Source organism: Rattus norvegicus, chromosome 8, assembly GCF_021556685.1.
Source record: "Rattus norvegicus strain SHRSP/BbbUtx chromosome 8, alternate assembly SHRSP_T2T, whole genome shotgun sequence".
In the NCBI taxonomy this organism is placed as follows: domain Eukaryota; kingdom Metazoa; phylum Chordata; class Mammalia; order Rodentia; family Muridae; genus Rattus; species Rattus norvegicus.
In genome coordinates, this window is record NC_141541.1 from 84,038,882 (window position 1) to 84,065,543 (window position 26,662).

General features: G+C 45.9%; 1 protein-coding gene across 4 annotated transcripts in view; it reads right to left on the reverse strand.

Annotated features, from left to right (window-relative positions):
• The window catches only part of Tmod2 (tropomodulin 2), a 49,013-nt gene extending 22,351 nt beyond the window's left edge, over positions 1-26,662 (reverse strand). The window contains exons 1-6 of one of the 4 annotated variants that reach the window (XM_087563503.1): positions 26,375-26,662; positions 12,773-12,968; positions 9,919-10,075; positions 7,464-7,586; positions 2,029-2,115; positions 248-378 (exon numbers count right to left, since the gene is read on the reverse strand). In XM_087563503.1, the coding sequence (XP_087419629.1) occupies positions 248-378; positions 2,029-2,115; positions 7,464-7,586; positions 9,919-10,075; positions 12,773-12,898 (624 nt within the window). In that variant the 5' untranslated portion in view covers positions 12,899-12,968; positions 26,375-26,662. Of the gene's footprint in view, positions 1-247; positions 379-2,028; positions 2,116-7,463; positions 7,587-9,918; positions 10,076-12,772; positions 12,969-13,082; positions 13,354-26,374 lie in introns of those variants that run through there. The other 3 variants (XM_087563504.1, XM_087563506.1, NM_031613.2) reach the window with 3 other exon arrangements.

The following is a 26,662-nucleotide window of genomic DNA, read 5'->3' on the forward strand; positions in this document are numbered from 1 at the left end:
AAAGAAAAGCTGATGTGGTTATTCAGTACCAGGTACAATGTGCTTTGATTGGCCTGAATTCTAGGAAGCTTTTCAAAAAGTTCTAGAAATTACTCTTCTTATAGACTCATATCTCTTTTGACTAGATTATTCTGGCTGAAATCAGTGACTCGAAAGGACCTCAGGCCCATGTAAAAATAGGTAGTCAGTGACGTCCAGCCAGCTCTGTGATGCCAGGCTAAGCCAGGAGGCACTGGAAGTGACGGACCTTAATGTTGTTGAGGTTGACCTCCTGCAGGCTGGGGTCGTTGGCTTTCATCTGCTGCAGGCTTGCTTCCACATTTGTGGGGTTCGGTGGCTCCTCAAACACCGGCTTGGCCTTTTCACCTTTGACGACATCTAAAACGCAAGTTTTAGTTTATACAAGAAAGTGCAAGAGGTCCTCCATCAAACTAGAGACGGCTTCTTTCATGTAGAGTCCAACACTCCAATTTGAACCCCAGTAAGTTTATTCTCACTGTGCAGTGGTGCCACTTTGCGTCAGTTTGGAAGGCAGATGCTTTTCAGCCACCACAAGGCATCTCATCCACTGGCATTTACTGCTGTTGTCGTATGACTTTCCCCACATGATCTGCACCAGACCATAGGCTCTGAGACGCAAAGATGGCCACCATAATGAGCCTCTTCATTCCCCAAATCCTTTTTAAAAATCTTGTGTGATGCTAAGACTTGAACCCAGGACCTGCTCTAAGCATTCGTTCTAGTACTGTTCTATCCCCAGGTCCCCAATATTAATACCCCTCTGGCTTCTTGATCGCACCCCTCCTTCAATTTCCATCCTGGATGTCTAGCTTTGATAAAGGTATGGAAAGAACAAGGAACAGAAAAGAGGAGTGAAAAACATCTTAGAAACAGTTACTGGGGGCTGGAAACATGGCTCAGCAGTTGCTACTTTTGTAGCGCACTGGAGTTCCCTTCCCAGCACCCTTGCGGTATCTTACAGACATCAGTAAGTCTACGGATCTGAAACGCTCTTCTGGTTCCCTTGGGCACTGAATATACATGTGGTAAACATATATGCATGTTATAAAACAGCCCACGTACATACATACAAATAAATAAATACATACATTTACTTGAGCCAGATATAGCAATATACATGCCTGCAATACCAGGATTTAGGAGACTGAGTCAGGAGGAGCATGAGTTTGAGGCCAACCTGGGCTACACAGTGAATTTCAGGCCTGTCTCAAAACAAACAAAACCCAAATAACAACAATAAACAACACGAACTAATTTAGCATATATTTGGAGTGCATGCAACATACTTAGGATTAATATTCTAACGTAAAGAGAGTTCTTACAAATCAGCAACACACTTATAATCTCAGGAGTTCATGGCCACCCTAAGCTAAGGAACAAGACCTCCTCTTAATAACTGAGTGAGTAGGAAGCTTCTGAGGCTGAGTAGTGTCTTTGAAGTCTCCATGAGAGAGAATAATAAGTGATTTGTCCAGAAGCCAGGGTCTGTGTCCACTTAGATCTTACAGTGTGAACAAAGACCAACTGATTACTCCGATAAGTTCCTTTGGGAAAGATGTTTCTACGTATGCCCAGAATAGTCCTGATATCCAGTAGGCATTTAACAAATGCTTGGTGAAGAAGACGGGAGGCTGCAGCTTGTCCAAGCCAGGGTATCCTTCTTGCTTTTTGTGGGGAGGTAGCATCCACAATCAAGACAAAAAGACACTGGAATAAAAAAAAGGGAACGTAGCCAAGCTTCCCTCATTGATAAGATACCCTTTGGAACAGAACATTTTCTTTGTATTTTGAGCTGACTATCAGGAATTTTTTTTCCCTACCAGAAGACCTGCCATGAATGTGTGTCCTGTGGTTCTGTGTGTTCTGCCAGACACGGTGCCCAGCGTCAGCTTCACCTACTTTGGTTGCTCAGAGCCCAATGACTTCCTCTAGAAGCTCTCTCTCTCCTACAGGCACCAGACAGTGGCTCTTAAGCTTCCCATGCTCCCAGATCCTTCATCTACTTACTCCTCACCGGCCCCTTGCGGCCTTGGCCATTGGTTGTTTCTTCATCAAACTTCGGATTGTTGAGCAAATTGTGGACTCCAAGGACAGCTGAAAGAAACCACAGGGAACAATAACAGGCAGGAAGTTTTGAAACACACACTAGGGTGACTGCATTGTTAGCTTGCAAATAGAAGAACAATTCTTTATTCAGAAGAAAGTTTCCAGGCCCCCTTTCCTGGCGAAGTGTGTGGTGTGTACACAGCACCCAATAAACTTACTGCTAACGATCCCCCCACGACTGTCAGTGGCCTTACAGGCCTCTGATGGTTAAACGTGCAGCATCATTAGGAGCTGAGAAACAACTGTGCAGCCATAACTTCCAGCCACTGGGGCACTGCTAGGTTCCTGTGCTGGGTAGTCTTAACTGTCAATTTGACACAATCTAGCATCACCTGGAAAGAGTCTTAATAAGGAATTCTCTAGATTATGTTGTCTCTCTGTGTGTGTGTGTGTGTGTGTGTGTGTGTGTGTGGTGTGTGTGTGTGTGGTGTGTGGTGTGTGTGTGTATGGCATGTGTGTGTGTGTGGTGTGTATTGTGGCATGTGTGTGTGTGGGGGTGTGTGTATGTGTGGTGTGTGTGTGTATGGCATGTGTGTGTGTGGGGGTGTGTGTATGTGTGGTGTGTGTGTATGGCATGTGTGTGTGTGTGTGGTGTGTGTGTGTGGGTGTGTGTATGTGTGGTGTGTGTGTGTATGGCATGTGTGTGTATGTATGTGTGGTGTGTGTGTGTATGTGTGGTGTGTGTGTGTATGGCATGTGTGTGTGTGTGTATGGCATGTGTGTGTATGTATGTGTGGTGTGTGTGTGGGGGGGTGTGTATGTGTGGTGTGTGTGTATGGCATGTGTGTGTGTGTGTGTATGGCATGTGTGTGTATGTATGTGTGGTGTGTGTGTGGGGGTGTGTGTGTATGTGTGGTGTGTGTGTATGTGTGGTGTGTGTGTATGTGTGGTGTGTGTGTGTGTATGGCATGTGTGTGTGTGTGTGGTGTGTGTGTGTGGGTGTGTGTATGTGTGGTGTGTGTGTATGGCATGTGTGTGTGTGTATGGCATGTGTGTGTATGTATGTGTGGTGTGTGTGTGTGTGTGGTGTGTGTGTGTATGTGTGTGGTGTGTGTGTGTGTGGTGTGTGTGTGTATGGCATGTGTGTGTGTGTATGTGTGGTGTGTGTGTGTGGGTGTGTGTATGTGTGGTGTGTGTGTGTATGGCATGTGTGTATGTATGTGTGGTGTGTGTGTGTGGGGGTGTGTGTATGTGTGGTGTGTGTGTGTATGTGTGGTGTGTGTGTGTGTGTGTGTGTGTGTGTGTGTGTGTGTGTATTAGTATCAATGCAGAAAGCTCCAGCCCATTTTGGGCAGCACCACTTCATGCCCTGGGCCCCTAAGTATGCAAGTGTAAAGGAAGTGAGCTGCACAGCATCTACGTGTTTCTTTCTCTCTGCTGTTGGCTGCGGATGTGATGTGACTTGAGCCTTAAGTTCCTGTTTTGACTCTCCCTTGTAACCTATAACCTGGCAGGGTAACAGGAATAAACCCTCTCCTCCCCTGAATTGCTTTTGTTGGGGGGGGGGCAGTGTCTTATAGCAAAAGAAAGGAAACTAGAATATTGCCCTAGTTAAGTAGACTCAACACTCACTCTTGTGTGTCTGTTTTGTTGTTGTTATTCTTATTGCCTTGGATAGCCTGGAACACACTCATAGGCTGACCTCAAACTCAGTGCGATCCTCCTGCCTCTGTCCCCAAACGCTGTGACTATGAGTAGGTGCCACCATATCCACCTCCATTTACTTTTCTTATCTCTACAATTAAAAAAAAGGTGGAATTCAATCTAAGGATTTTGTTTTGTTTTAAGTCTCACTATGTAACCCTGTCTAGCCTGGAGACATGTAGCCCAGGCTGGCCTTCGATCTGTAGTAATCCTCCTGCTTCCTTCTGCCTAATTGGTATTAACACTGTACCAGTAAGTCTGATGGACTCAATGAATTTTAAAGATTTAATGTGATATAGATTATTATGTTGTTTTTTTCCCCCCTCAGAGGTAAGACCAGAAAGATTGTGGTTTTTTTTTTTTTTTTTTCAGTAGGAAACGGAGTTGTCCTTTTTATCCCTTTGGGAAAGAAAAGAAGGGCTATCAGCTGAGCATATCATGGTCTTAGTGCCAATGTTATGTGGAACTGGCACCAGGGGGCACACATGCAGGAAGCAACACTATGGGTGGTCCCGGGCATCTTGAAACAGATTTCCCTTCTCGTGAAATTATAGGTGAGAGGCACAAACCCTAGGAGCCTGATTGGATCTACTCTAAGTTACATGTTAGAAGGGAGGCAGTAGGTAAAGAAGAGTCAGTGGTTAAGCCAGTAAGAGTTCGAGACTAGTCTGGTCTACAGAGTGAGCTCCAGGACAGCCACGTCTACATGGAGAAAAAAAAAAAAGGAATAGGAGTTATAGGTAGGTGTGTGACTTGCACTTGAGAAGCAAAAGGATCCCAGGAGGCCACTTTGGGGCTATACAGACAGTTCAAGAGTTCAAGGCCAGCCTAGACAGTGTACTACCATAGTGAGACCCTGGGTCTATAGTGAAGTGGTAGAGTGCCTGTCTAGCATGCCTAAAGCCGTGGGTTCAACCCCTTGCGCTGGAAACAGTAACAGCAATAATCGCAGAGTTAAGGAGGGGAAATGTGGAACACATTGAGTTTGAACCCTGATTGCCACATCCTAACTGTGTGATTTGGGAAGCCATTGAATGCCCACAGAGTCGGCCTCCTCATTAGCCTCAACTGATTGTTAACTTAATTAGTGGCTAGGTTAGTGAAGCACAGGCAGGACTTTCTGTGATGTTTCCTCAGACCTTGTTCTGAATGTGCCTGGCACCACCACATGGCATGACGGGAAGAAAGGAGAAAAAGAAGAGCCATTGTGTTACCTTTGAACTACTTGTCTTTCTCCTCTCTACCTTCCAAACCAGCACAGACAATGCTCCTCAGGGCCCCCTCACTTGCTGTGAGCCCTTCTGTCTATAGGTTATTCCCGGTCTTCTAGAAAGATCCAGCCTCGAGAGGAGGCTCGTGATTTTCATCCCCACAGAAGGATTTCCGAGGGGTTTTTAGGGAGTGTCTGCTCAGCTGAGTGCGGAGAACAAAGGCAGTTCTATCTGCATTATCTCTCTGGATTTATTACTCGGATTCCAGGGTCAAGGATCACCAGAATGATTGCTTTTTTTCTTTCTCTTTTCTTAGGTGTTTTCTGGGAATCAAAGTCCCACCCTGCATTGTTCCTTTGGGCAATTCCAGTAAAACCTATGAGACAACCCTTGGGAAAAGCAGTAACCGTGGAGGGAATCTCTCCATAGAACCACAGGGCCACGATGCCCAGTCACTGAGAAACGCCTTCCTCTCGAGGTGAGTCAGATGCTACAGAGACTGAACCTGATGTCCTCTACTGATGCCAACAGAGACGGATGAAGACGTGTGGATGGCAGACATCCTGGAATAAGGTAGGGCAGGCATTCCCTCATGAAGAAGATAGATGTCTACATACATCCTCTAGGGGAATAAGAACCAGAGTTCTGCGGCTGGGAAGCAGCTAAACTTTCATAAAATACTTCTCTTGAAAGCACAAGGACCTGGGTTAGCATCCCAGAACTTAAGTAAGAAACAGACACACATCGGGTGTGGAGATGTGCTTCAGCGATCTCACTGCTGGGGAAGTAGAGGTAGGTGGGGCTTGGGGCTCAGCAAGAAAAGATACTTGCAACTCCATAATGCAAGCTGGGTGGTCTGAGTTTGATCCTCAGAACCCACATCAAGGGTGAAAGAGGGAGCTAGCTCCATAAAGTTGTCCTCTGAACTTCACATACATAGTGGGATTAGCCAGGGCACCTGAGCTTTCTGCCTCCATCTCTTGAGTTGTGGGGATTAAGAACATAAACTACCCCCTCACTCTTGTTTTAGGTTTTTAAGTCAGGATCTTACCATGTAGCCTGGGCTACTCTAGAACTTTCTATGTTGTTCACCCATCCACATCACAGTTTTTTTTTTTGTTTGTTTGTTTTTTTTAAGAGAAAGGACTTAGGACTTAATTTGGGGGAAAGGCTTGCTTTTCATTTCCTTTGTATCATTTGAACTTTTTTATAGGTACATCAGAGTTTGGATGCTAATGGTCATCATTGATTCACATGTTTGAATCCTTGGTCCTGAGCTGGTGGAACTATTTGGGAAGGACTAGGAGGTGTGGCCTTGTCAGATAAGGTGTGCCACTGGCTTTGAGGTTTTAGACACACCAGAAGAGGGCACCAGATTCTACCCCAGATGGTTGTGAGCCACCATGTGGTTGCTGGGATTTGAACTCAGGACCTCTGGAAGAGCAGACAATGCTCTTAACCATTGAGCCATCTCTCCAGCGGCTTTGAGGTTTTAAAAGACTCATTCCCAGTGTGCACTCTCTCTGCCTTCTGTTTTTGAATCAAGATGTGAGTATTCTGCTGATCTCACTGCCATGCCTTTGCTTCACCAGCACAGATTCTGATCCTCTGAAACTATCGGTTCAATTAAACACTTTCTTTCTTTCTTTTTTTTTTTCTTTTTTCTTTTTTTCAGAGCTGGGGACCGAACCCAGGGCCTTGCGCTTGCTAGGCAAGCGCTCTACCACTGAGCTAAATCCCAAACCCCAACACTTTCTTTTATAAGTCGCTTTGGTCTTGGCACAAACCAGCTTGTAATGGCAATTGTAAGGGAGACCAAGAACTCTATAGAAATGTGAGCTTGAAGTCAGGCAGTGGTTGTACACGCCTTTAATCCCAGCACTCATGTGGCAGAGGCAGATGAATCTCTTGGTTTGAAGCCAGCATGGTCTACAGAGCAAGTTCTAGGACAGGCAGGGCTCCTCAGAGAAACTCTCTCAAAAAACAAACAAAAAGAAATGATCATAAATGTGTGACATCCAGAAGTATATTTTAATGTGGAAGATCCTGGAAAGCATATGGGGATATCACTTCATTAATTTTTAATTCCTAATTTTGTTTTCTTTTTTGAGACAAGGTCTCAATTCTGTAGCCCTGGCTGGACTCCAACTCACAATAATCCTCCTGCCTCAGCCTTTAGTGTGCTAATGCTACCATTTCAGGAATGGGTCACCACACCTAGCTTGCAATTTTTCTCCTTCTAAGCTCCCAATGAGATTTCCTATCAGTTCTCTTGAGTTTCTCACAGGAGTCTTGTTGGGTGGGAATCATCTAAACAGGAGAATGGGCTAAAACATGGCTTGCTCACCACAAGCTCCAGTCTTATAGATATGGTAGTGCTGCTGTTACCCTGGCCAACCAGCAGCTCACAGGTTTGCACTGGGGCAGTGAGTGCATGCCTGGGGATCACATGGGGGACATGGGCCATCCCTGAGAACTCACCTGCAAGGTCGTAGAGTTCAGTGTCTGAGGCGCTGGCCAAGGCTTCCTCCAGTTCTGGGTCCAGAGTCACTTTCTCTTCTTTACGAGTTTCTACAGGCTTTTCCTTGGGAATAAAGACTCTCCCTTTAAATGAGAAGAAAAACAAAGACGACTGAGCTTCTGCCTCACGGGTACAGCTGGCAGACTGAATGGAAGATAGAACGTTGGCATTAAAGACACATATCACTGAGCTGTTTCGAATCATTTGAGGCTCTTGAGCTGCCGGGATGGGGCTAATCTAGTATGAGAAGGAGGGAATCCTGCCTCTTACCACACGGAACTCCCTGGAGCTCACTTTAGTAGTTAAGCAGCTTCCTAATGGTTCTGTCATCAACTTGAGAGGATCTAGAGAAGACAAATCTCCAGGCATGTTTATGGGGAGTTTCTAGACTGGGTTAGTTGTGTGTGTGGCATGTGTGTGGGTGGCTCCAATCTGTGGGCTGGGGTCAGGGTTGAATGAAAAGGAGGGTGGGCCAAGTACCTGCATCCCTCTGATTTCTGCCTGTGGATGTGAAGTGAGCCTCTGTCATTGGCTTCTGCTGCCGTGAAGCCATGACACATAGGAATGTACTCTTGAACGGTGACTCCAAACAGACCCATCTCTTCTTAAGTTGCTTCAGACAGGTGTTTTGTCATGGCAGGGAGGGTAACTACCCCGCTGGCCATCTCCTAAGGTGACTGTGTGCACCTTTTACACTCCGCTAGTTCCTGCTCACAGCCTCCTGGAGGCCAATCTGGGGGTAATTTGCCATAGACACTCCCCAACTCAGAGAAGAAATGACAAAATCTGCCCCCTTATTATTGTGCCATTATTGAATACATAGCATTTTGGGAATTTTATTGAAGGTTTTTTTTTACATTATACTCTATGCTTGTCACAATTTGGTAAGTTCAACAGCAACTGTGTTGCCATAGAAACAGCTCCTATTCTGTAGTAACCCGCGGCTGTTAACCTGATCACCTCTACTTTCTAATTTCCTTCTCAGTGGCCCCTGACCTGCCCATGTGCACTGCACAGAGGGAGTGGCAGGGACGACTCTTGCTGAGTGCTCCCTTTTCCTCACCACTGAATGGAGGCTCAAAGACTGCCTCACTAGAGCTCAGAGGAAGGAGCACCTCCTTCTTGTCACTCAGTCCCATCCAGTTTCTCAGGCTGATACAGATGCCACACAACCACCAAAGTAAACCAGCAAAAGGATGAACGCTGTCACAGGGGTCATTCGGGTAGGGGTCAGGGAAATCCAAGGCCTAGCATTTAATGAGAGTCTCTTGATTTAATAAAGGGGGAGGGGGATGTGGGTCAGAGAGAAGAGACGACAGGAAAACTAACTTGAGTTGGATAAGTCTGGGAAAATGAGCAAAGACGTGGGCTGGCGCTTAGCAAGGAAAGGAGATGCAGGCAAGGTGCTGTGGAAGCCACACCCACACTGAGGCTGCAGCAAGAATTCAGGACATTGTGCAGGCAGCATGCCCGAAGTTTCAGCATTGGAGGAGGTAAAGTCAGGAATGACAGGAATTAGGAGCCTATTTAGGCTGTACAGTGACGGGGCGGGAGAGGGGCAGAGGAGGAAGGGATGAGGAGAAGGAGAGGGAAAGAGAAGAGAGGAGGGGACAGGAAGGGTCCTGGCACCGGCTTGCTCCTTGCAGCCTTCTCGGTCACATCCCTGTGTTCCTTTTACTGGATGACAGGCTTCCCTCTTGAGGGCAGGTCAAGGTCTTATACACCTGGAGGTCTGGGTCTGCCACAGAGCTCAGCACTGGGGAAGTTCTCGGTGAATATGAGAGGAATGGACAACATGCTTTTCATCATGGCTTCCAGGGTTGGGGATGGGGTGCTAACCACCTGAGATGGAGTAGAAAGGCCTGCCTAGACTCCTGTAGTTGATGAGTCAAAAGGCTGAGGGAAACACACCACTGCCTGTGCAGTGTGTTCAGGTCAGGGCGCTCTTACGTTTTCAAAGCTTTTTCTTCAGGCTTTGAAAATAATATTTTGGCAGAATTAGTTGCAGAACCATTTCAACCCATGTGTTCATTTAATTAGTCACATACCCTGCCCTGTTTTTCTCTTTTAAACTGATAAACTTTAGTTTTGAGGACAGCTTTAGGTTCATATCAAGCTGAGCAGAAAATTCTCATATACCGTGACCTCTCCAAGGCTCCCCATAATATCCCACGCTATAGTGGGGCATTTGTGACAACCAGTGAACCCATGAAGACCCATCGACATCACCCATGAGCTGTAACTTACCTTAGAGTTTGCTCTGGGTGTTGGACACATATCTACAAGCCACAGTGTTCTAAAATATCACATGTAGCTCATAGGTTTATTTCCTGTTCCCAGACCAGCTCCTTGGACTGATGGTCCACAATGTGTGAAGGGCGTTCTGTGCCAAGACACGTGGTCTGTGGGCCTCACCTTTCTTTTCTCCTGTGAAGGGTACGAAATCCTCCCTGTCTTTCTGTTCCAAAGCCTCTTTCTCCAGATACATGAGCAGATGCTCACGGTCAAATGGGCCAGTGGCTGCTTTCTGGGTCTGGTCTTTCTGTCGGAATCCAGCCGGTAGTGTTGCACTCTGACAAGACAGATATGAGATGAAGGGAAGACGCTGACTAGACTGGGTTGTTTCTTTAACCTTTTGCACTGGCAGGGAAAGCAGGGGCACCTACACCAGCTGAGATGTGGGATCTCAAGGATGGCTCTGGGGATGTGCATGTTCTAACCACCTTTGCTAAGGAAGGGAACCAGCTGAAGGGGCACAGTGACAGAAGTACTTGGACTTTCCGTAGCTGCCTTCTAGTATGTGAAGGGAACAGGTCTTTCTGTGTCCACCGTAATTAGGTTTGGTCAGGTGTGCACACAATTCTAAGGCAGAATGGCTATACTCACTTATTTGTAACCTGTCTTCTCCAGAAAGAACCAAGAGGTAAGAGGATATTATATTATAGTATAGTATATGTCTATATCTGCCCAAGTAAGATCCATTTGTTTGGGGTTGGGGATTTAGCTCAGTGGTAGAGCGCTTGCCTAGCAAGCACAAGGCCCTGGGTTCGGTCCTCAGCTCCGAAGGAAAAAAGAAAAACCAAAAGATCCATTTGTTTGTCTTTTTTGACAAACATGAATCCCTGGCTGGCCTCAAACTCACTGTGTAACTGAGGCTAGCTCCACTGTGTAACTGAGGCTAGCCTCGACTCCTGATCCTTCTGCCCCCACATCCTGAGTGCTGGGATTAAGATCATGTGCACAGGGACTGCTCTTGTTTTAGGGTTTTTATGTGTCTGTTTTCTTTTCTTTTTTTTTCCCTTTTTCTTTTCTTCTCTTTCCTTCCTTCCTTTTCTGGACAAAGTTTCTGGACCATGTAGCTCTGTCTGTCTGTCCTGGAACTCACTATGTAAGCCAGGCTGGCCATGAACTCTCAAAAACCTGCCTGCCTCTACCTCCCAAGTATTGGGATTAAAGGGATGCACCACTATGCCTGGCTGTACTTTAGATTTTTAAGTCAAGGTCTCCCTTTGTAGCCCATGCTACCTTAGAACTCACTATGTTGCCCGGGTTTGACCCAAACTCACAGTCTCCTCCCTCACCCAAGCGTTGGGGTGACAGGCATGTGGCACTATGCCCACCGGCTCTGATTAAGCCCCAAGATTCCATCCATGTATCTCTATCTATAATTTGTACTTAAATTAAAAAAAAAATAAAACCAAATCTCCAAAGTATCTGGTCCAGCAAATGCCATATGGACAGTTCTCTTCGCTTACCTCTTTAGAGGGAAGTCACTATTTTGGATGTCTCCAATTTTAAGTATAAAATAATGACATTAGGGCTGGGGAAAATACTTGCAGAAGGAACACTATAAAGAGCCACCCAGCTTTTCAAAAACTGACAAAAATATTAGAAATTGATATTATGATGATAATCATCTACACATCATAGAAGTTCTCCGTATATTTGAATAAGATAATACCAGTTGTGGTACCACATACAATCTCTGCTTTACGGGTAAAACAACAGAAATGTCAAGGTTCTCCTTGCATACATAGTGAGCTGGAAGTCAGTCTCTCCTATGTGAGACCCTGTCTCAAAAAAACAAAACAAAACAAAACAAAACAACAACAACAACAAAAACCTACAAGCAACTACAACAAATCAAAAAGAAACAAACCAAAAAGAGAAAAAAAAATGACATAAAGCCAGGCACAGTGTTGCATGCTTATAGCCAACACATAAGAGGCCAACCTGGGCTACATAATAAATTCCAGGCTAGCCTTAGCTACATGGTGAGACTCCATCTTAAAAAGAAAAATTCTGGGCTGGTTCTAGTGTTACATATATTTAAATCCCAGCAAATGGGAGGCAGAGGCAGAGGCAGGTGGATTTCTATGAGTTTGAGGCTAGCCTGGGCTACATAGTGAGTTTCAGGCCAGACAAGACTACACAGTAAGACCTGCCTTTCAAAAAGTCTGGCTAGTGTTGTGTCTCATGCCTGCTACTCAGACACATGGGAGGTAAAGACTGGAGGGACTCAAGGTCATCCTCATCTGTAGAGTGAGTTTGCAGCCCATCTGGGCTACAAGACCCGGCATCAATAAACCCAAAAGACGGTCTGAGGCTGTGTGGCTTAGCTGGCAGAGTGCTTGCCTCACCACAGAAATCCCCGGGGTCAAATCCCTAACACAATGAAATATCTATAATCCCAGCACCTGGGAGAGGGAGGCAAGATCAGAAGTGTGGGCCATCCTCAGCTACGATGAGTTCCAGGCCAGCCTGGAGTACACTAGAACGTGTCTCAAACAAAACCAAAAGGAACTACACTACACAAGAGTTTGCAACAGCACTTCAGACATTTACCCGTGTGGGATCCTGCGTGGGTCCCTCCTGCTAGTGTGACTTCTAGTTATAAAACAGAGTCCTTTCCCCCAAGGACCCTTGGGCCCAGCAAGGGAGCTGACACTTGGAATATACTTGGTAAGATTTGTTCTCTTCGCTCCCCCAAGCCCCAGGCTAAATCAGACTGTTCCTTCCCACTGCAAAACACTTTTGCCCAGCTACAGTGAATTAGTGTTTGAGACCCACACTTGCTGTTTCTACCGCAGTGGCCCCTGGGCTCACTGTGAACCTGTAAGAATGGCTCAGCAGCAATGGGGAAGAACTCACAATTTCATGACTTTGGACTGGGGCTCTGGAGACTTTAGCCACCTCTGAAAGAGAAAGCCACCCGCCCCTTTCTCCTGTGCTCTCATTAAGCACCCCACTCCAGTCCTATGCCACAAACCTCGGGATCTAGGTCATCTAGAACATTTTCCAACTGTTTCAGTTCCTCTTCTGAGAGTTTGCCAAGAAGCTCGTCCTCGTCGATGTTCTTGTATTTCTCCAGCCCTTTCTGAAAGGGGAGCGCCATGGTTACACCTTCCTCTCACCTTCCTCTCACACCTTCAAGTGGGCCAGCTTCCTGAGACTTCACACTACCACTGACAAAGAGAAACACCGTCATCTCCTTACTGTACACTGAAAAATCAGTAACAGATTGTGCCAGGCTAGCAATAAATTCTACTACACAGACAACCGACCCAAAAGGCAATTACCTTAGTTTCCAGAGCCGACCGCAGCTTGCTGTATTTTCACACACAGCATGTTATCCCAACCATTTCCCCCCTTAGAGCAGCCCTGTAAGGAAGGCTGCACGACACCGTCACTGGATGTTGGATTTTACAGACCTCGACTGAGCAGGTGGTGACCAGAGACCTTGCTACTGGAGGTGTGCCTGGCTTCTGGTTCCCAGGGTAGTGAGTGCTTTTCCACTCTACTACAAAGCCTCTCCTTGCTCTCCATTGAAAACAGTGAAGAACAATGACTAATTGTATGGCAGTTGTAAGCAGCATACTTGTGCCCTTTCAGGGTGGAGAGTGCTGTGAAGAACACAGAATGGGACTCATTGAGGAAAGAGTTTAGAGGCTCTGGGTGAGAACACGTTGTCCCTTAAGTCCATGCAATGAAACCAAGAGACATTCTAAAGCTCTCTTCACACAGTTAACTCTCTCTTGTTTCTTCTTCTTTCCTTATCTTCCATTTTTAATGATGTCTTTGAGAGTATTCTAATAGTTTTCTTTTAATTCACTTGAGAGTTCCTACCTTTAAATAACATCCTTCGATCTCTTCTATACACGACTACCTCCGTCCAACACCTCCTAGTGCCCCACCCCACCTCCCTCCCAGCTTCATGTCCTCTTTGGACTAGTAATTCTGCAGTCGTTCTTCCTAATTGCTCTTTATACTCCTAAGGCATGCTTTTCCAGCCTTCCACTCCTCTGAAATGCCTCGTTCCCGAACTTTCATGCCTAATGCAAGTTTTACTTGGTCCCTTGAGGAAAAATCAACAGATCTTCCCTACAAAGACAACTCTGCATTCTGCGTTCAGTCAGCTCTTTCAATGCAGTAAGGATTTGCTGTATTCCTGCTGCCAAGTACAGCTCTAGAGAAGCTCCCTCCAGGAAGGTCAGAGCTTAGTGAGACAGACACACAGATGCCATGTAGTGTTATAATAATGTCTGAAGTAGGTTGAAAACTGTTGGGTAAGGGAAGGGGAGCTTTGAGAGTCATCCGGAAAGGAGACTGTCATTGTGTCTTGAAGGAAAAGGTCCTAAGCGGGGACGTGCATGTGCAAGAGCCATCTAGGATAGACCAGGGCCTACACAAAAACGCAGGATAGGAAAGTGCATGGTGGGTTGGTGGAATGGGTTGGGGTGGCTAGGAGGAAGATTGGTTGACTGGGGGAGATGGGATGTTGGTGAAAGTTATGTACTACACCTTAGGAACCTGGATCTTACCAACTGAGCTAGCTCTCCTGCTCTAGATTAAGGGCCTCTCACAGGGAAAGTATTCTGCATCATCTGAGTGGTCACGATTTACTCTAAAGTATTCAGGTGACAGAAGGGAAAGCCAGATGGTCATGGCTGGAACAGAACATGGTCAGAACATCATGATTTGGGGCTTTGAAGATGCAGGAAGGGGCACGAGAAGAGGAACGAGAAGAGAAGACTTTCCCCCCTACAGCCTTTAGAGAGCAAAAATGTCTCGCTGATACCGGCAGGATCCATTTGACTCTCTAACTGAAGGGTCAACATATTCATATTGTTTTAAGCAAATGACTTTGTTCTTTGTCACAACTGCAATACAGAAACTAAAATACTCTCTCCCAAATGCTCTCAATTCCAGGGTAACTGTTCTAGAATCCTCGGTTCCTCCTTCTGTTTCTGCTGTCCACGGTGCTCTATCAAGGTGCTGTGACTCAGGAGTACATCTGCCTCAGGCTGCTGTTTCTGCCTTTTGTTTGACCGACAGGAGGCACCAGCAGCAAAGAGGAGGACATGGTCGGGGTGAGGGCGGAGAGGGTACGGAGAGGGTGCTTCAGATGACCGTGTCTCCCCAAGGTCTTGCTGGCTCCAGGCCTTGGGGTGGCAAAGGGTCTCTGTGATGACTCTTGCCAGATTTCTGCCTTGTTGATTCCCTAAAGCTTCCCACACCCTTGTAAATAGCCTCTTTATTGAAATCTCCCCCAAGTTATTCGGTCTGAGCCCACCCTCTGTCTCTTGTCGGGAAGTTGGCAGATGTGGCACCATGGCTTGGAATGTCCCCCCTTCTCTTTGTGCACCGCCTCTGAGGCCTGGCTAAGATCCTGAGCTCTGCAGGACCACAGGATTGAGTGAGGGAGGCTGTGGGCCATTCAGCCCAGCCACACAGCCAGCTCTGGGCTTTCTCTCTCTCCTCACTCTTCTCTGTCATCAGACCCTGAAAATTCAGCAGAGGAGCCCGCATTTGCCCTTTCCTCCTCTAGAATTTCAGGAAGTTGTTTCAGAAGCCATGGTGTCATCCTGGCCATTTTTCCTTCCCCACCCTTCTGTGTAGTATTCACCAAGTCCTATCCTTACACAATGATGGGGAACCTCATCTACATCTCCATCCATGTCCAGGCCCAGCCCCTCACCTTCTGATTGTTCTGCACACAGAGGTCAAAGGGATCTTTTGATTACCTTTATTTCAGTCATTTTGCAATCCCCCAGTGGCTTCTGGTTACCCCGAGGATGCAGTCCAAACTCACACTCAGGCCTCTGCAGTTCTATCCCCCTCCCTGCACTGCATCTCCAATGTCCTCCTGGATCCAGCCTTGGACCATTTCCAATTCCTGGAACATAAATGCACATCTCTCTGCTCAGAGCACTAAGAACCCTACTTGTATCCCACTACAGACTCATCTTCCAGTGTCAATGAGAGCTTTATTTCTTCAATCAGATCAGACCCTGAGTCAAAATCTGGGTCACTTGCTGTCCCTATAGTAACCCCCTTGACTACAACTTGGCTTCAGCACATTAGTTATTAGCTAATCTCTGTGAGGTTGGATATTGTATACCATTTATTCACCAATAAAATCTTGGCTCCCAGCACAGATCTTGACCCACAGTAGACACACAATAAATGTTGATGTCAAACGAAGGAAATGAGCTCACACTAGTGAGGGGGATGTGGGTCCAGAGATCTTTCCATGGCAGCCATCTTTTCCCCTCAGCCCTACCCCTCCGTGGAGCCTGCTGAGGTCACCTAAGCCCACAGGATTTGCTCCTCCCTGAATTTGCTTTGCCTATGCCACCTACTTAACAGTTATCACTCGTTCTCTTTCACGCATGTCACGCTCTCTCTCCAGACACCACAACCTCCCAGGAAGCAGGGAACTGTATCATAATTCTCACTGCTCCCGGATTTCTCAAGTTCAGGCTTGGATATTCATTTAACAAATGTATATTGGGGGCCACCTTCTCCTAACACTGTTGGGACTCAGCAGCGGACCAAACAGATGGTACTGGGTGCAAACTGTAATCCACAAGGGAAAGAACACCAAGCAATAACAGTCCTAATTAAACCACCAACAGTGGTTTATCAAAGCAAACTTCATATACTATAGCAAGGTGCTGGGGAGGTGGGGGTCTCAGAGCCAGAGGGGAAAAGAGAGTTGTGTCTGTTTAGAGCACAAATCTGATCTGAAGGTTCAAAGAGAACCTTGAATTATTGGTGAGTTGTTTTGTTCGAGACAAGCTCTTGTACTATGGCCTAGGCTAGCCTGGAAATTTTCACTGGGTAGGCCTAGAGCTGGTTTACAGTTCTCGTTCCTCAGCCCGAGTGATGTTAACTACAGGCACACAACCAAACCCGGCTACATTATTGTTGTTGTTGTTGTTGTTAAATGATTTTGGGGACAGAGGCAGGAGGATTGATAGAAGCTTGAGGCCAGCCTGACCTAGTATAGTAAGAGTCTCATCTCAAAACCAAACTAAACTCCTAAAACAAAGGCAGGTATGCTGCAGAGGAAGGAAATGAGCTCCTCCTAATGTCGCATCTCTGATTTCCCAGAGCTTGGCTGGCCTGCTGTATCCACCCAGGCCCTGCTGGGCTCACATCTGGTTCCCCTCCTGGGAGCGATGAGACAGTGGAAAGTTTGCAAAGTCCTGCTGCAGCCTCGCCTCCAGTGGGGTGTCTATCCCGTGGCAAACATTCAACAGGCAACAGGATACTAAAGCACACCCTGGATGGAGCATGTGCCTCTGAGGCGGCCAGGAGCCCAGGTGGGCAAACACAGAGCCGATTAGCAAAATGGAAAGTAGGAGTGATAGCAAGCTGCAGGAAGCGCCTCTTCCTGTTACCCAGAAACCCAAGCCCTGGGAAGGAAAGTCAAGCGTGTGCTTTTCTTTGCTTCTTTTTCCACTGTCTTGTTAACACAACTACGCTGTGAAAGAGGAAAATCAGCTCTGACACGAAGGGCCCAGCTCTTAATGTTCTCTGCACAAAGACACCCAAACCCAACTGAATTTCTGAATCAGTAAATGATGATAATCCTTAGCTGTTTACTATCTATACCTTCATTATTTCACGAGACTTGAAAAAAAAAGATGAATAGATTTGCACAAGTCAAGCCACACTTTCTAAAAGTAATAAACAGAACATCATGAGTTTATCAAGCTCCTCTAACAGAACACTCACTATGCCTGAATACTTAGTTCATCTCTATTTTTTTTTATTCTAGGTTTGGGTGAGACAGAATCTCGATATATAGCCTAGGCTGCCCTTTGGAACTCAATTTGTAGACCAGGCTGGCCTCAAACTCATAGAGATCCTCTTGCCTCTGCCTCCAGAGTGTTGGTATTAAAGGCAAGAGAGACATATACTTTAATTAATTGCTAGATGCTAGACAAATATAAAGATGTGACAGGTATAGCCTGGGTTTTGAAATCTAGCTATTTGAAGACAGGTCAGTGAAATCTTTTGTGGTTGCTGTAAAATGCTGTCAAATGAAGCTAGGCACAGGCTTGATACATGAGCACTCAGAGGTGGAGGCAACAGACCAGAAGTTTGTGGTTAGACTCAGGTCCACAGAGAGTTGGGGAGGCAACCTGGACTATGCAAGACTCTCAGAGGATGAAAGACACCAAAACTTCAAGGGAAAATTTCTGGTAAAAAAAATTACAGCAAAGGGATTGAGCAGGCTAGAAGGGCGGGGAAGACCCGATCCTATCAGACTCACAAAGTGCTTCTAACTGAAACTATTTATTCTTGCTCCCTAATTTTATAGCACAAAAACTGTCAAGAGAAAACAGTCATCTCTTCTAACAATGGACCCACAGAAGAAGGTTCCTTTCTAGTTTAGAAAGCACAGAAGGCCTTGTAGTCACGGCCAAGTGGTTATAGCAATGGACTAGAGAGCATGGGAGACTAAAAGCATGCATGACCTTAGAGGGAATCAGTCCAGGTCTCAAGATGAAGACGCACATGGAACTGATGAACAGTGCAGCCACACATCGCTTCTCCTCGGGGCAGTATTTGGAGAAATCATCATTGGGCAGTTTTGTATTGTGCTAACATATATCGTACATAGTCTTAAGATAGCTGAACTGAATCAGGTGATGTAATACATAGACCCCCTATCATGCATGTGCTCTACCGCTGAGACATCATCACATGACTTTGTCTCAATACTTGGGGCATTATGACATTATGAGGTACAGTGCCTACTGTGTTCAAGCCTTCACTGCTGATTCTCTCTTTGGTCTGGGAGAAGTTTTTTTTTTTTTAAGTATTCTTTCTCTTGTTTTCCTAATTAAGATTAAACATAGAGAAGCAGCATCATATCAGGGTCTCAGATTAGCACTGTCAAATGTAGCAAGCCTCCATGGTTGGTGGTTGCCCAAATTGATGTATATTTCCACCTGAGCAAGAGGTAGCCAAGACTTTCCAGTTGGGGCAGAAGCTCTTTCACACGGAAGCCTTATGCCTCCCTTCCTATGCTACCTCTTGATTTCTAATTCTCTTGATGGTTCCTACATTCTGCTAAAGTGTGTCCCTCTTGATGGGCCTTATGTCCTGCTGTGGCATTCCCCTCTTGGTTAAGTTCTATTCTTAGGTGTTCTCATTTCTTTTTACTATTGTGCCTTTCACCCCCTCCTACTGAGTCAAGGTTTTGCCATATAGTTCTGGAAGGCTGAACCTGAAGACCAGGTTAGCTTTTTCTTTGTTAGTACTGGTGACTTTATAAGGTGGACAACCATGCCTTGCTGAATCCCCATTTCTAGATCTGTGTCTGCTTCTTTACCTTGTATTTCAGCCTTTCTGTTTTTTTAACTGACTGATGTTACTGCTGTTGTCTTTATTTTAAATATTAATTTATTTTTGTATATGAGTATTTATGCCTGCATATATGTATACATACACACATATATACATATAAATGGGCCATGTGTGTGTACAGTGTCTAAGGACACCAGAAGGTGTTGAACTGGAACTGGGATTACAGACAGTTGTTAGCTGCCATGTGGGTGCTGGGAACCAAACCCAGGTCCTCTGCAAGAGCAAAAAGTGCTCTTAACTGCTGAGCTACTTTTCCAGCTGTATTATTGTTGTCATCATTGTCGTCGGCGGCGGCGGCGGCGGCTTCTTCTTCTTCCTCTTCCTCTTCCTCCTCCTCCTCCTCCTCCTCCTCCTCCTCCTCCTCCTCTTCTTCTTCTTCTTCTTCTTCTTCTTCTTCTTCTTCTTCTTCCTCTTCCTCTTCCTCTTCCTCTTCCTCTTCTTCCTCTTCATCAAGACAGGGTCTCATGCTGTCCTATCCTCTTGTCTCACCAGCTCCAGTTTCATGTTGGTTTTAATAAGTCCCTCATCCCACCTTTGGGAATTTAAAGACTTCTAACTTCCTAACACCATGGGTTTCCTGTTTCTGCCCTGTGATTCCTATTTTCCTGGATTCTGCCTGCTCTTTTGGTCTTTGATCTACCTATCTCTTTTTCTTTGGCACCAATCAGCTAAGTTTTGATTTTTGCCTTGTTATGACCCGTGGGTGTCTTGTGCAACTTGACTCAGGATTGCTTACAAATTGACTCAGGATGATAGGCAAGCCATGGAGCAACTGGTGGGCAATGGCACTGCCAATCAGAACGGCTGTCTATAGACAAAAGTGCTGTCCTGCCCATCCACACTGATTACATGCTAGCCATATTCACAAGACTCCAGAGACCTCCAAGTTATCTGATGAGGGGCGTTTTGGCTCTTCCTCAGGGCTGGGGTGCCAACTTGGAGGTGTTTTCATGTCTAGGCTTGGCAGGACTGGTCTTACATCATGCTTCAGAAACTGTTAGCTCACAGTCCTAGAGTCAACCTTTCCACCAACCTAGCTGTCATTCACGGAGCCAGGTAACACACATGAAAGAAATAATTACTAGGAGAGTCATTCTTCCTTTCCTTTCCTTTCCTTTTTCCTTCCCTTTCCTTCCCTCCAATCACCTCTTTCCTCCTTGCAGGGTGAGAGGCAGAGTTAAAACAAGATATCATGGGGTTGGGGATTTAGCTCGGTGGTAGAGCGCTTGCCTAGCAAGCGCAAGGCCCTGGGTTCGGTCCCCAGTTCCGAAAAAAAAAAAAAAAAGAAAAGAAAAGAAAAGAAAAGAAAACAAAACAAAACCAAGATATCATTATGCAGAGGCTGGCCTGGAACTTGCTATTCATCCCAGGCAGGCCTTGACATTGGGATCCTCCTGCATCAGTTTCCTGAGTGTTGGGATTAAAGCTTGTGCCACCATACCCAACTGATAGAGTAATGTTGATACTCAAACAGGAAGGTTGAAAATATAAGAGAAAAAAAAAAGAAAAACAACAAAAAAAAAACAGTTACAGTTCTCAGGAAGGATGTGCTGAAATACAGGACTTCAAGGAACTCAAACTGGCTGTAGAGGGAGAAGAGACAGTTCCAGCCCTGTTGATGAGCCAGAAATACCTCTCCCTTTACACAGTCGAAAAGCCTTCACAGTTGTGTATATAACTGAATGGTTTTTGTTTGTTTGTTTTCTGTTGTTTAAGGACAAGGTTTCACTAGGTAGTCCTGGCTAGCCTTCAATTCATTATTTAGAAAATGCTGTCCTGGAACTCAGGAACTCTGTGTCCTGAGTGCTGGGATTAAAGGCTTGTACCACCACATTCAGCTGCATTATAATCGACTCTTTTTGGCATACTAAAAATAAAAATAATTGATAATAAAAAAATAATCAGAAGAGTTTATAGGAAGAAAGAGAGGAAATTAAGGTTAGGAAAGAATATTAGGGTCAAATGATTCATGAAAACTAGAAACTGAAGTCTGAATTCTGGCCTTCCAAGTAATGAGAAATACAGATGACAGTATTTATGATCTGTACTTACTTATAAGAATATTTGGCCATCTACTCAAAGATACATTGAAGGTAGAATTTCCCAAAGTTAGTTCCACTCAATGTTAGCCAGTTTTTCAAAATGCCCATATGGAGCTTGGAAAACACTGTATACCATATTCTACAGAATTTGCCTCCCTACCTCCAGATCCAAGAACTCAGTGGTCATTAACTCCTAAAAAGATCTGACCATGACAAGTAAACCAGCTTTTCTGGATCTGATTAGATAGTTTCTCTGGTAACACTAATATTCTAAATGTTTGGAAGCACAACAGCTGAGAGTCACAGAAAAACAAACATACATCACTACAGACAAATATCCAAGTAAACATGCATCCTGTATGCTTTAAATGAGCGCTCTCTCTCTCTCTCTCTCTCTCTCTCTCTCTCTCTCTCACACACACACACACACACACACACACGAGATCTAGTTATAGAAAAATTAATATTGAACAAAAGGGGTTTGTATCAGTGACTAAATGAAGCATTGTATGTATATATGTATGTATGTATGCATGCATGCATGCATGTATGTATTTAAAAGTTTAGGTCAGGCCTCACTCTGTAGCCTTAACTAGCCTGAAACTCACTATGTAGACCAGGCTAGCCTGGAACACATGATGAGTCTCCCCATCTCTGTGACATAAGCTATCGTACCTGGTGGTGTCTTAAGAGTTTATTGTTTTTTTTAGTTTGCAGTAGAAAGTTTTCTTCACATACCTTCTAGAACTTTCTCTGAACTAGGTATAGTCTATAAGCCCATATAACCTTTTACACAAGGTTTCAATGTGATTTACTCACAAAATGACAAAGAGGGAACTCTACTATTTATGTTCTGTCAGAAACTAAACCAGTTACTTCCCCAGCATTTTCTAACCCAAAGTAAAATGAACTACCATTAGATGCTAGCTAGAACTTACATTCTCAGACTTCCTTACATACTGCCACAGATCCCAGATGTGAAAGGGAAAAAGACAGCTGGACCCTGGGAGCAGTCACCTAAGCCACCCAGGAGGGCGAGGCAGAAGGATCAAGAGTTCAAGATTTGCCTGAACAACTTGTTGAGACCTTAATCAGAATAAAAAACAAAGAAGGCTGAGGCTAGGCATGGTGGCGCACACCTTCTATCCCTGCACTTAGGAGGCAGAGGCAGGCAGATCTCTGAGTTCAAGGCCAGCCTGATCTACAGATCGAGTTCCAGGACAGCAAGGATTACCGAGAGAAACCCTGTCTCAACACCAGTCCCCCAAAACAACCAATCAACCAAACAAAAAATTACTACCAGCAATAGAAAAAATCCACCAACTAATGAACCAACCAACCAACAAACCAACCAAACAGAAGAAGGTTTCAGCTGTGGCTCAGTGGTAGAACACTGGCCTAGCATGCGTGGGCCTCATCTTCAAGCTCCAATCCTGCATTGGTGTCGAGGAGGGAATCCTTTCAGGGTAGTTCTTAGCTAGGGCAAGAATTATTGAGGGTTGGGAATTACCCAACACAGAGGCTGCACTGATAACTGTGACTTCCACATCACTACTTTAATCAACTGCAGGTCAAATTATCTTTTTAAAAAATGTCAGGCTATAGTTCAGTGGTAGAGTGCTGGGAAGACTCTGGGTTCATTCCTAGAGTGTCTCTACTGTGTATACCTTTTGTTGTCATTCCATAGAAACAGCCCACAAGGCTGCAGAGTTACATTTTGTTAGGTATAAGTAGTTCCGGAAGGCCTTATCTCAGGAGATTACCTCTGGTTACATGCAAACACTGTGACAGTTTATAAAAAGGCCTTGGTGGGGGGTGGTTTTCTATGACAAATTTCCCAAAGATACCAAGTATATGATGACATTTTGAGTTAGAGCCAGAGGATTCGTCTCTTAAGCATAAATGATCAAGAAGAGCCAAAGGAAGCAAATTTTTTTCTGACTCCATTAACATCTCTGGGAAGATTTTACGTCTTGCTTGGGAGACTGGAGTTAAGAACTTTCTGTCAGACTCACTCCAGCAGCCTGGCGATATCCCCGAAGCCCTCTGTAGCCTTTTCTACTGTTTGCGTCGCTTTTAAAAAAAAAATTCACTCCCGATTTCTTATTTAAAAAGTTCAAATCTAAGCCAGGTGGTGGTGGTACACACCTTTAGGCCTAGGACTTGGGAGGCAGAGGCAGATGAATCTCTAAGTTCAAGGCTAGCCTGGTCTAAACAGCTAACTCAAGGGCAGCCAGAGAAACTGTCTCCTAAAGCAAAAAAGAAAGAAAGAAAGAAAGAAAGAAAGAAAGAAAGAAAGAAAGAAAGAAAGAAAGGAAAGAAAGACGAAAAAGGTTCAAATTTACAAAAGAGTGGAACAAAATCCAGCTGTACATTGCACTTCTCTTCTTGGCCCACGGGCTCTCATGCCTGTCCTGAACTCGCTCTACCACCACAGACTGTTCTGCTGAGTGTTGTAGATACCAATGTGCTTTATCTCTAAAATCCAAATCGTTCACACTCTCAGAGGTGCTCTGTAGGCTGTCACCAATGGATAATCCAAACAGTGAACTCTAATGCTTTCACATTGACCTGCTAGGCAAGGTGTGCTTACTGGCACAATGGCACAATGCAGTTATGGGGGCGGGGCAGCCAACCAGTTCCCGACTGGATTAAGGGAATTCATGCCTGGTCAAAAGACCATGGCTTGGGAGGTTATAGGCCCTCCATGAGGGGAACCTACGACTGCTGTTTTGCTAAATGGACATGTCGTCAGACCGTCTTCTAAATACTTAATGGCTACGTTCGCGCCGCTCTCAACGCTGGCCAGAGACGATTCCTGCAACAGTGAGTGCAGACTCGTCATGGCTGACGTGCTGAGGATAAGTGACGCTTGACGCTCACCCCTAAGTGGAACATCTGTATCAACCACACGGGGAGCATCACCTAAGAGGGAGTGGGAAGAATGTGAGAGCTGGAGGATGGGGAGGAGTGTGGCAAAATAGTCTTCTAGATGCGACACAGTGGCTGCACTCACAAACCCACAGCAGCTGTGGCTGCTAGGATTTAATAGGTCAGCAGCAGCAGCAGCAGCAGCAAAGTCACGAAGGTGGGAAGGGGACATAATGGGGGCTAAGAAGGAATGGATAGAATGAAGATACATTGTGTCAAATAATAAGTAAAGGCATTTAAAAATATTTAAAATTCAAAAAAAATTACAACAATCTCCTTACTACAATACCTTTACTGTACCCAAGAACAGTCATTCTATATTATCTAACATACAGTGCATATTCAGGTTACCTGGACATCTTCAAATTATTTCTATTTATTTCTTTATTTTGAACGTAAGGTTGAGACAGGGTTTCACGTTGCCGGGCTGCCCTGGAACACACTATGTAGACCAGGCTGGCCTTAAACTCACAAAGATCTGCCTGCTGGGATTAAGACAGGCCCCATCACATCCTGTCCCCCCAAAATGATCTTTTACAACTATTATGTTCTCATGTAGGAGTCAAGGCTCACATACACCAATGCACAGTTACCTGTATTTCCAACTATGATAGCTGTTCCCCTACCCCTGCATTATATAGGCTGGAATGCTATATGGGTGAAATGATGGTCTTCTTACAGCAGGAGACCCACTCGAGGTACTGCCTTGACCTTTGGAGGCTGGTAGAGAGCTCCTAATCTCTGCAGTGTGAAGGCACCTGCTCCCTCGGTAAGATGCTCTGAGATAACATGAAGATGCTCACACTTCACTCAAAGGTTTTGTACCCGTTGGTGAATTAGGTCAGTGTTGTACAGTGTGTCTCTCAGCCCTTCTATTGTGAATTCACATTTCACACAATAACCCATCGTCAGTCAGTACCGCTCTCTCTCCTCACTGTATGTTCTCTTTGCCTACTGCTTGCTGGAGTCTCCTCCCCCACCTTCTTGCCGAGCACATTTGACAGCTCAGACTCAGCCCTAGGGAGCCACTAACCTTTATCAGCTGATCGCATTGCCTTCTGCAAACAAAACCGCCACACCGTGGCCTGCCAATTCATGTTAACGCGAAAACCAAACCTTTGAGATATTTATTGAGCTTAGACTGAAGAAAACAGAGGGGATCGGGTGTGTTTAAAACAAAACAAAACAAAACTGGCTAACCCTTGGGGAAAAAAATCCTCCTTTTTTAACGGGAAACTGTTCGTTCTGTTCCCATCAAGCTTTTTGTAAAAGTGTTAAACACTCTGGCATTTCAGTACCTCGACACAAGCAAGCATCTAGGAAGAAAAGAGATTCAGAGACCGTTTTACCAAATATCCCATTTTACACGGAGACTGCAGCTCAGAGAAGCGAGGGGGGTCTGGCCCAGGAGCCTTCAGCTCCTAGATGGTGGTGCTGCTATGGAAACCATGCTTTTGTAATACGTTCTCTGATATTCTTTTTTCTCTTTTTCCAAGCGCATGGTGAACCAGATATTTAATAGGCGCCGGAGAAACGGTGATGTTCTTGTAATTTGCATTTTAGCCGCATCACCTTCCACCTTCTACTATTTTAAAGTAAAAATTCCCAGAGCCCTTTATTATCATGTTTTCCCTAAAAAAAATATTTTTGCAGGCTAACAGGCTAAAGCAAGGAAACCTCGGAAAGACACATACCAGCATGATTTTAACCGGGAAGAATAAGACAAGATTGTCTGGGACCTGTCCAGGGAGGCTTTCTGAAGGCTGATGCGTCCTTGTGACAGCTCCCGGGATCTCAGAAAAGATGCCGGCCCGACTCCTCCCTTCCCAGGCTCCTGCTCAAATGAGGCCGCGAGATGCTGGAGACCCTGGGAGCTTATCACAGACACGTTCACAGGAGAAAGAAAAATGGGAAACAAAGCCTAACGTGGAAAACACCAGTTCTGTAGCCCCGAGCGACCGGAGACCGCGCCCTCTCTGCATCTGCGCGTGGATTGCGGCGCTGAGGGGCTGCGGGGCTGCAGGGCACAGTGCAATCCGTAACCACACGCATCCCCGGCCGCTGAGCGCTGTCCCCAGCTACCCAGCGCACCCGCAGCTCGGGTGCAAGCCGATGCGGGCTGCACTTGGCCGCGCGCCACGCCATGGAGCATCTTCCCGCGGACACGCTAAGCGGCGGACCGGGGTGCTTCAGACAGGCTGCCCGGACAGTCCCTTTCTGCCCCGGATTCTCACCCTTGCTTGCGCCCATCCCGAAGCGGAAGGTCCTGGCCAGCAGCCTTAGAGCCCGGAGTACGCGGGTCCGACAATCAGGGGCGTTGCCGTAGCCCCGGTCTAGAGCTGAGATCAACAGGCGGCTCCCGGCCCGGCGCGGCGCGGGGCGCGGGGCGCGCGGCTGCAGCGGGGCAGCCTGGGAAGCGTAGTTCCGGCGACGCGCGGTGGCCACACTGGGACAGGACCCCTGCCCGGGCCGCTGAGTCTACTGATGACACGCTGGCCTCTCAGGGTCCTCCCGTAGAATCT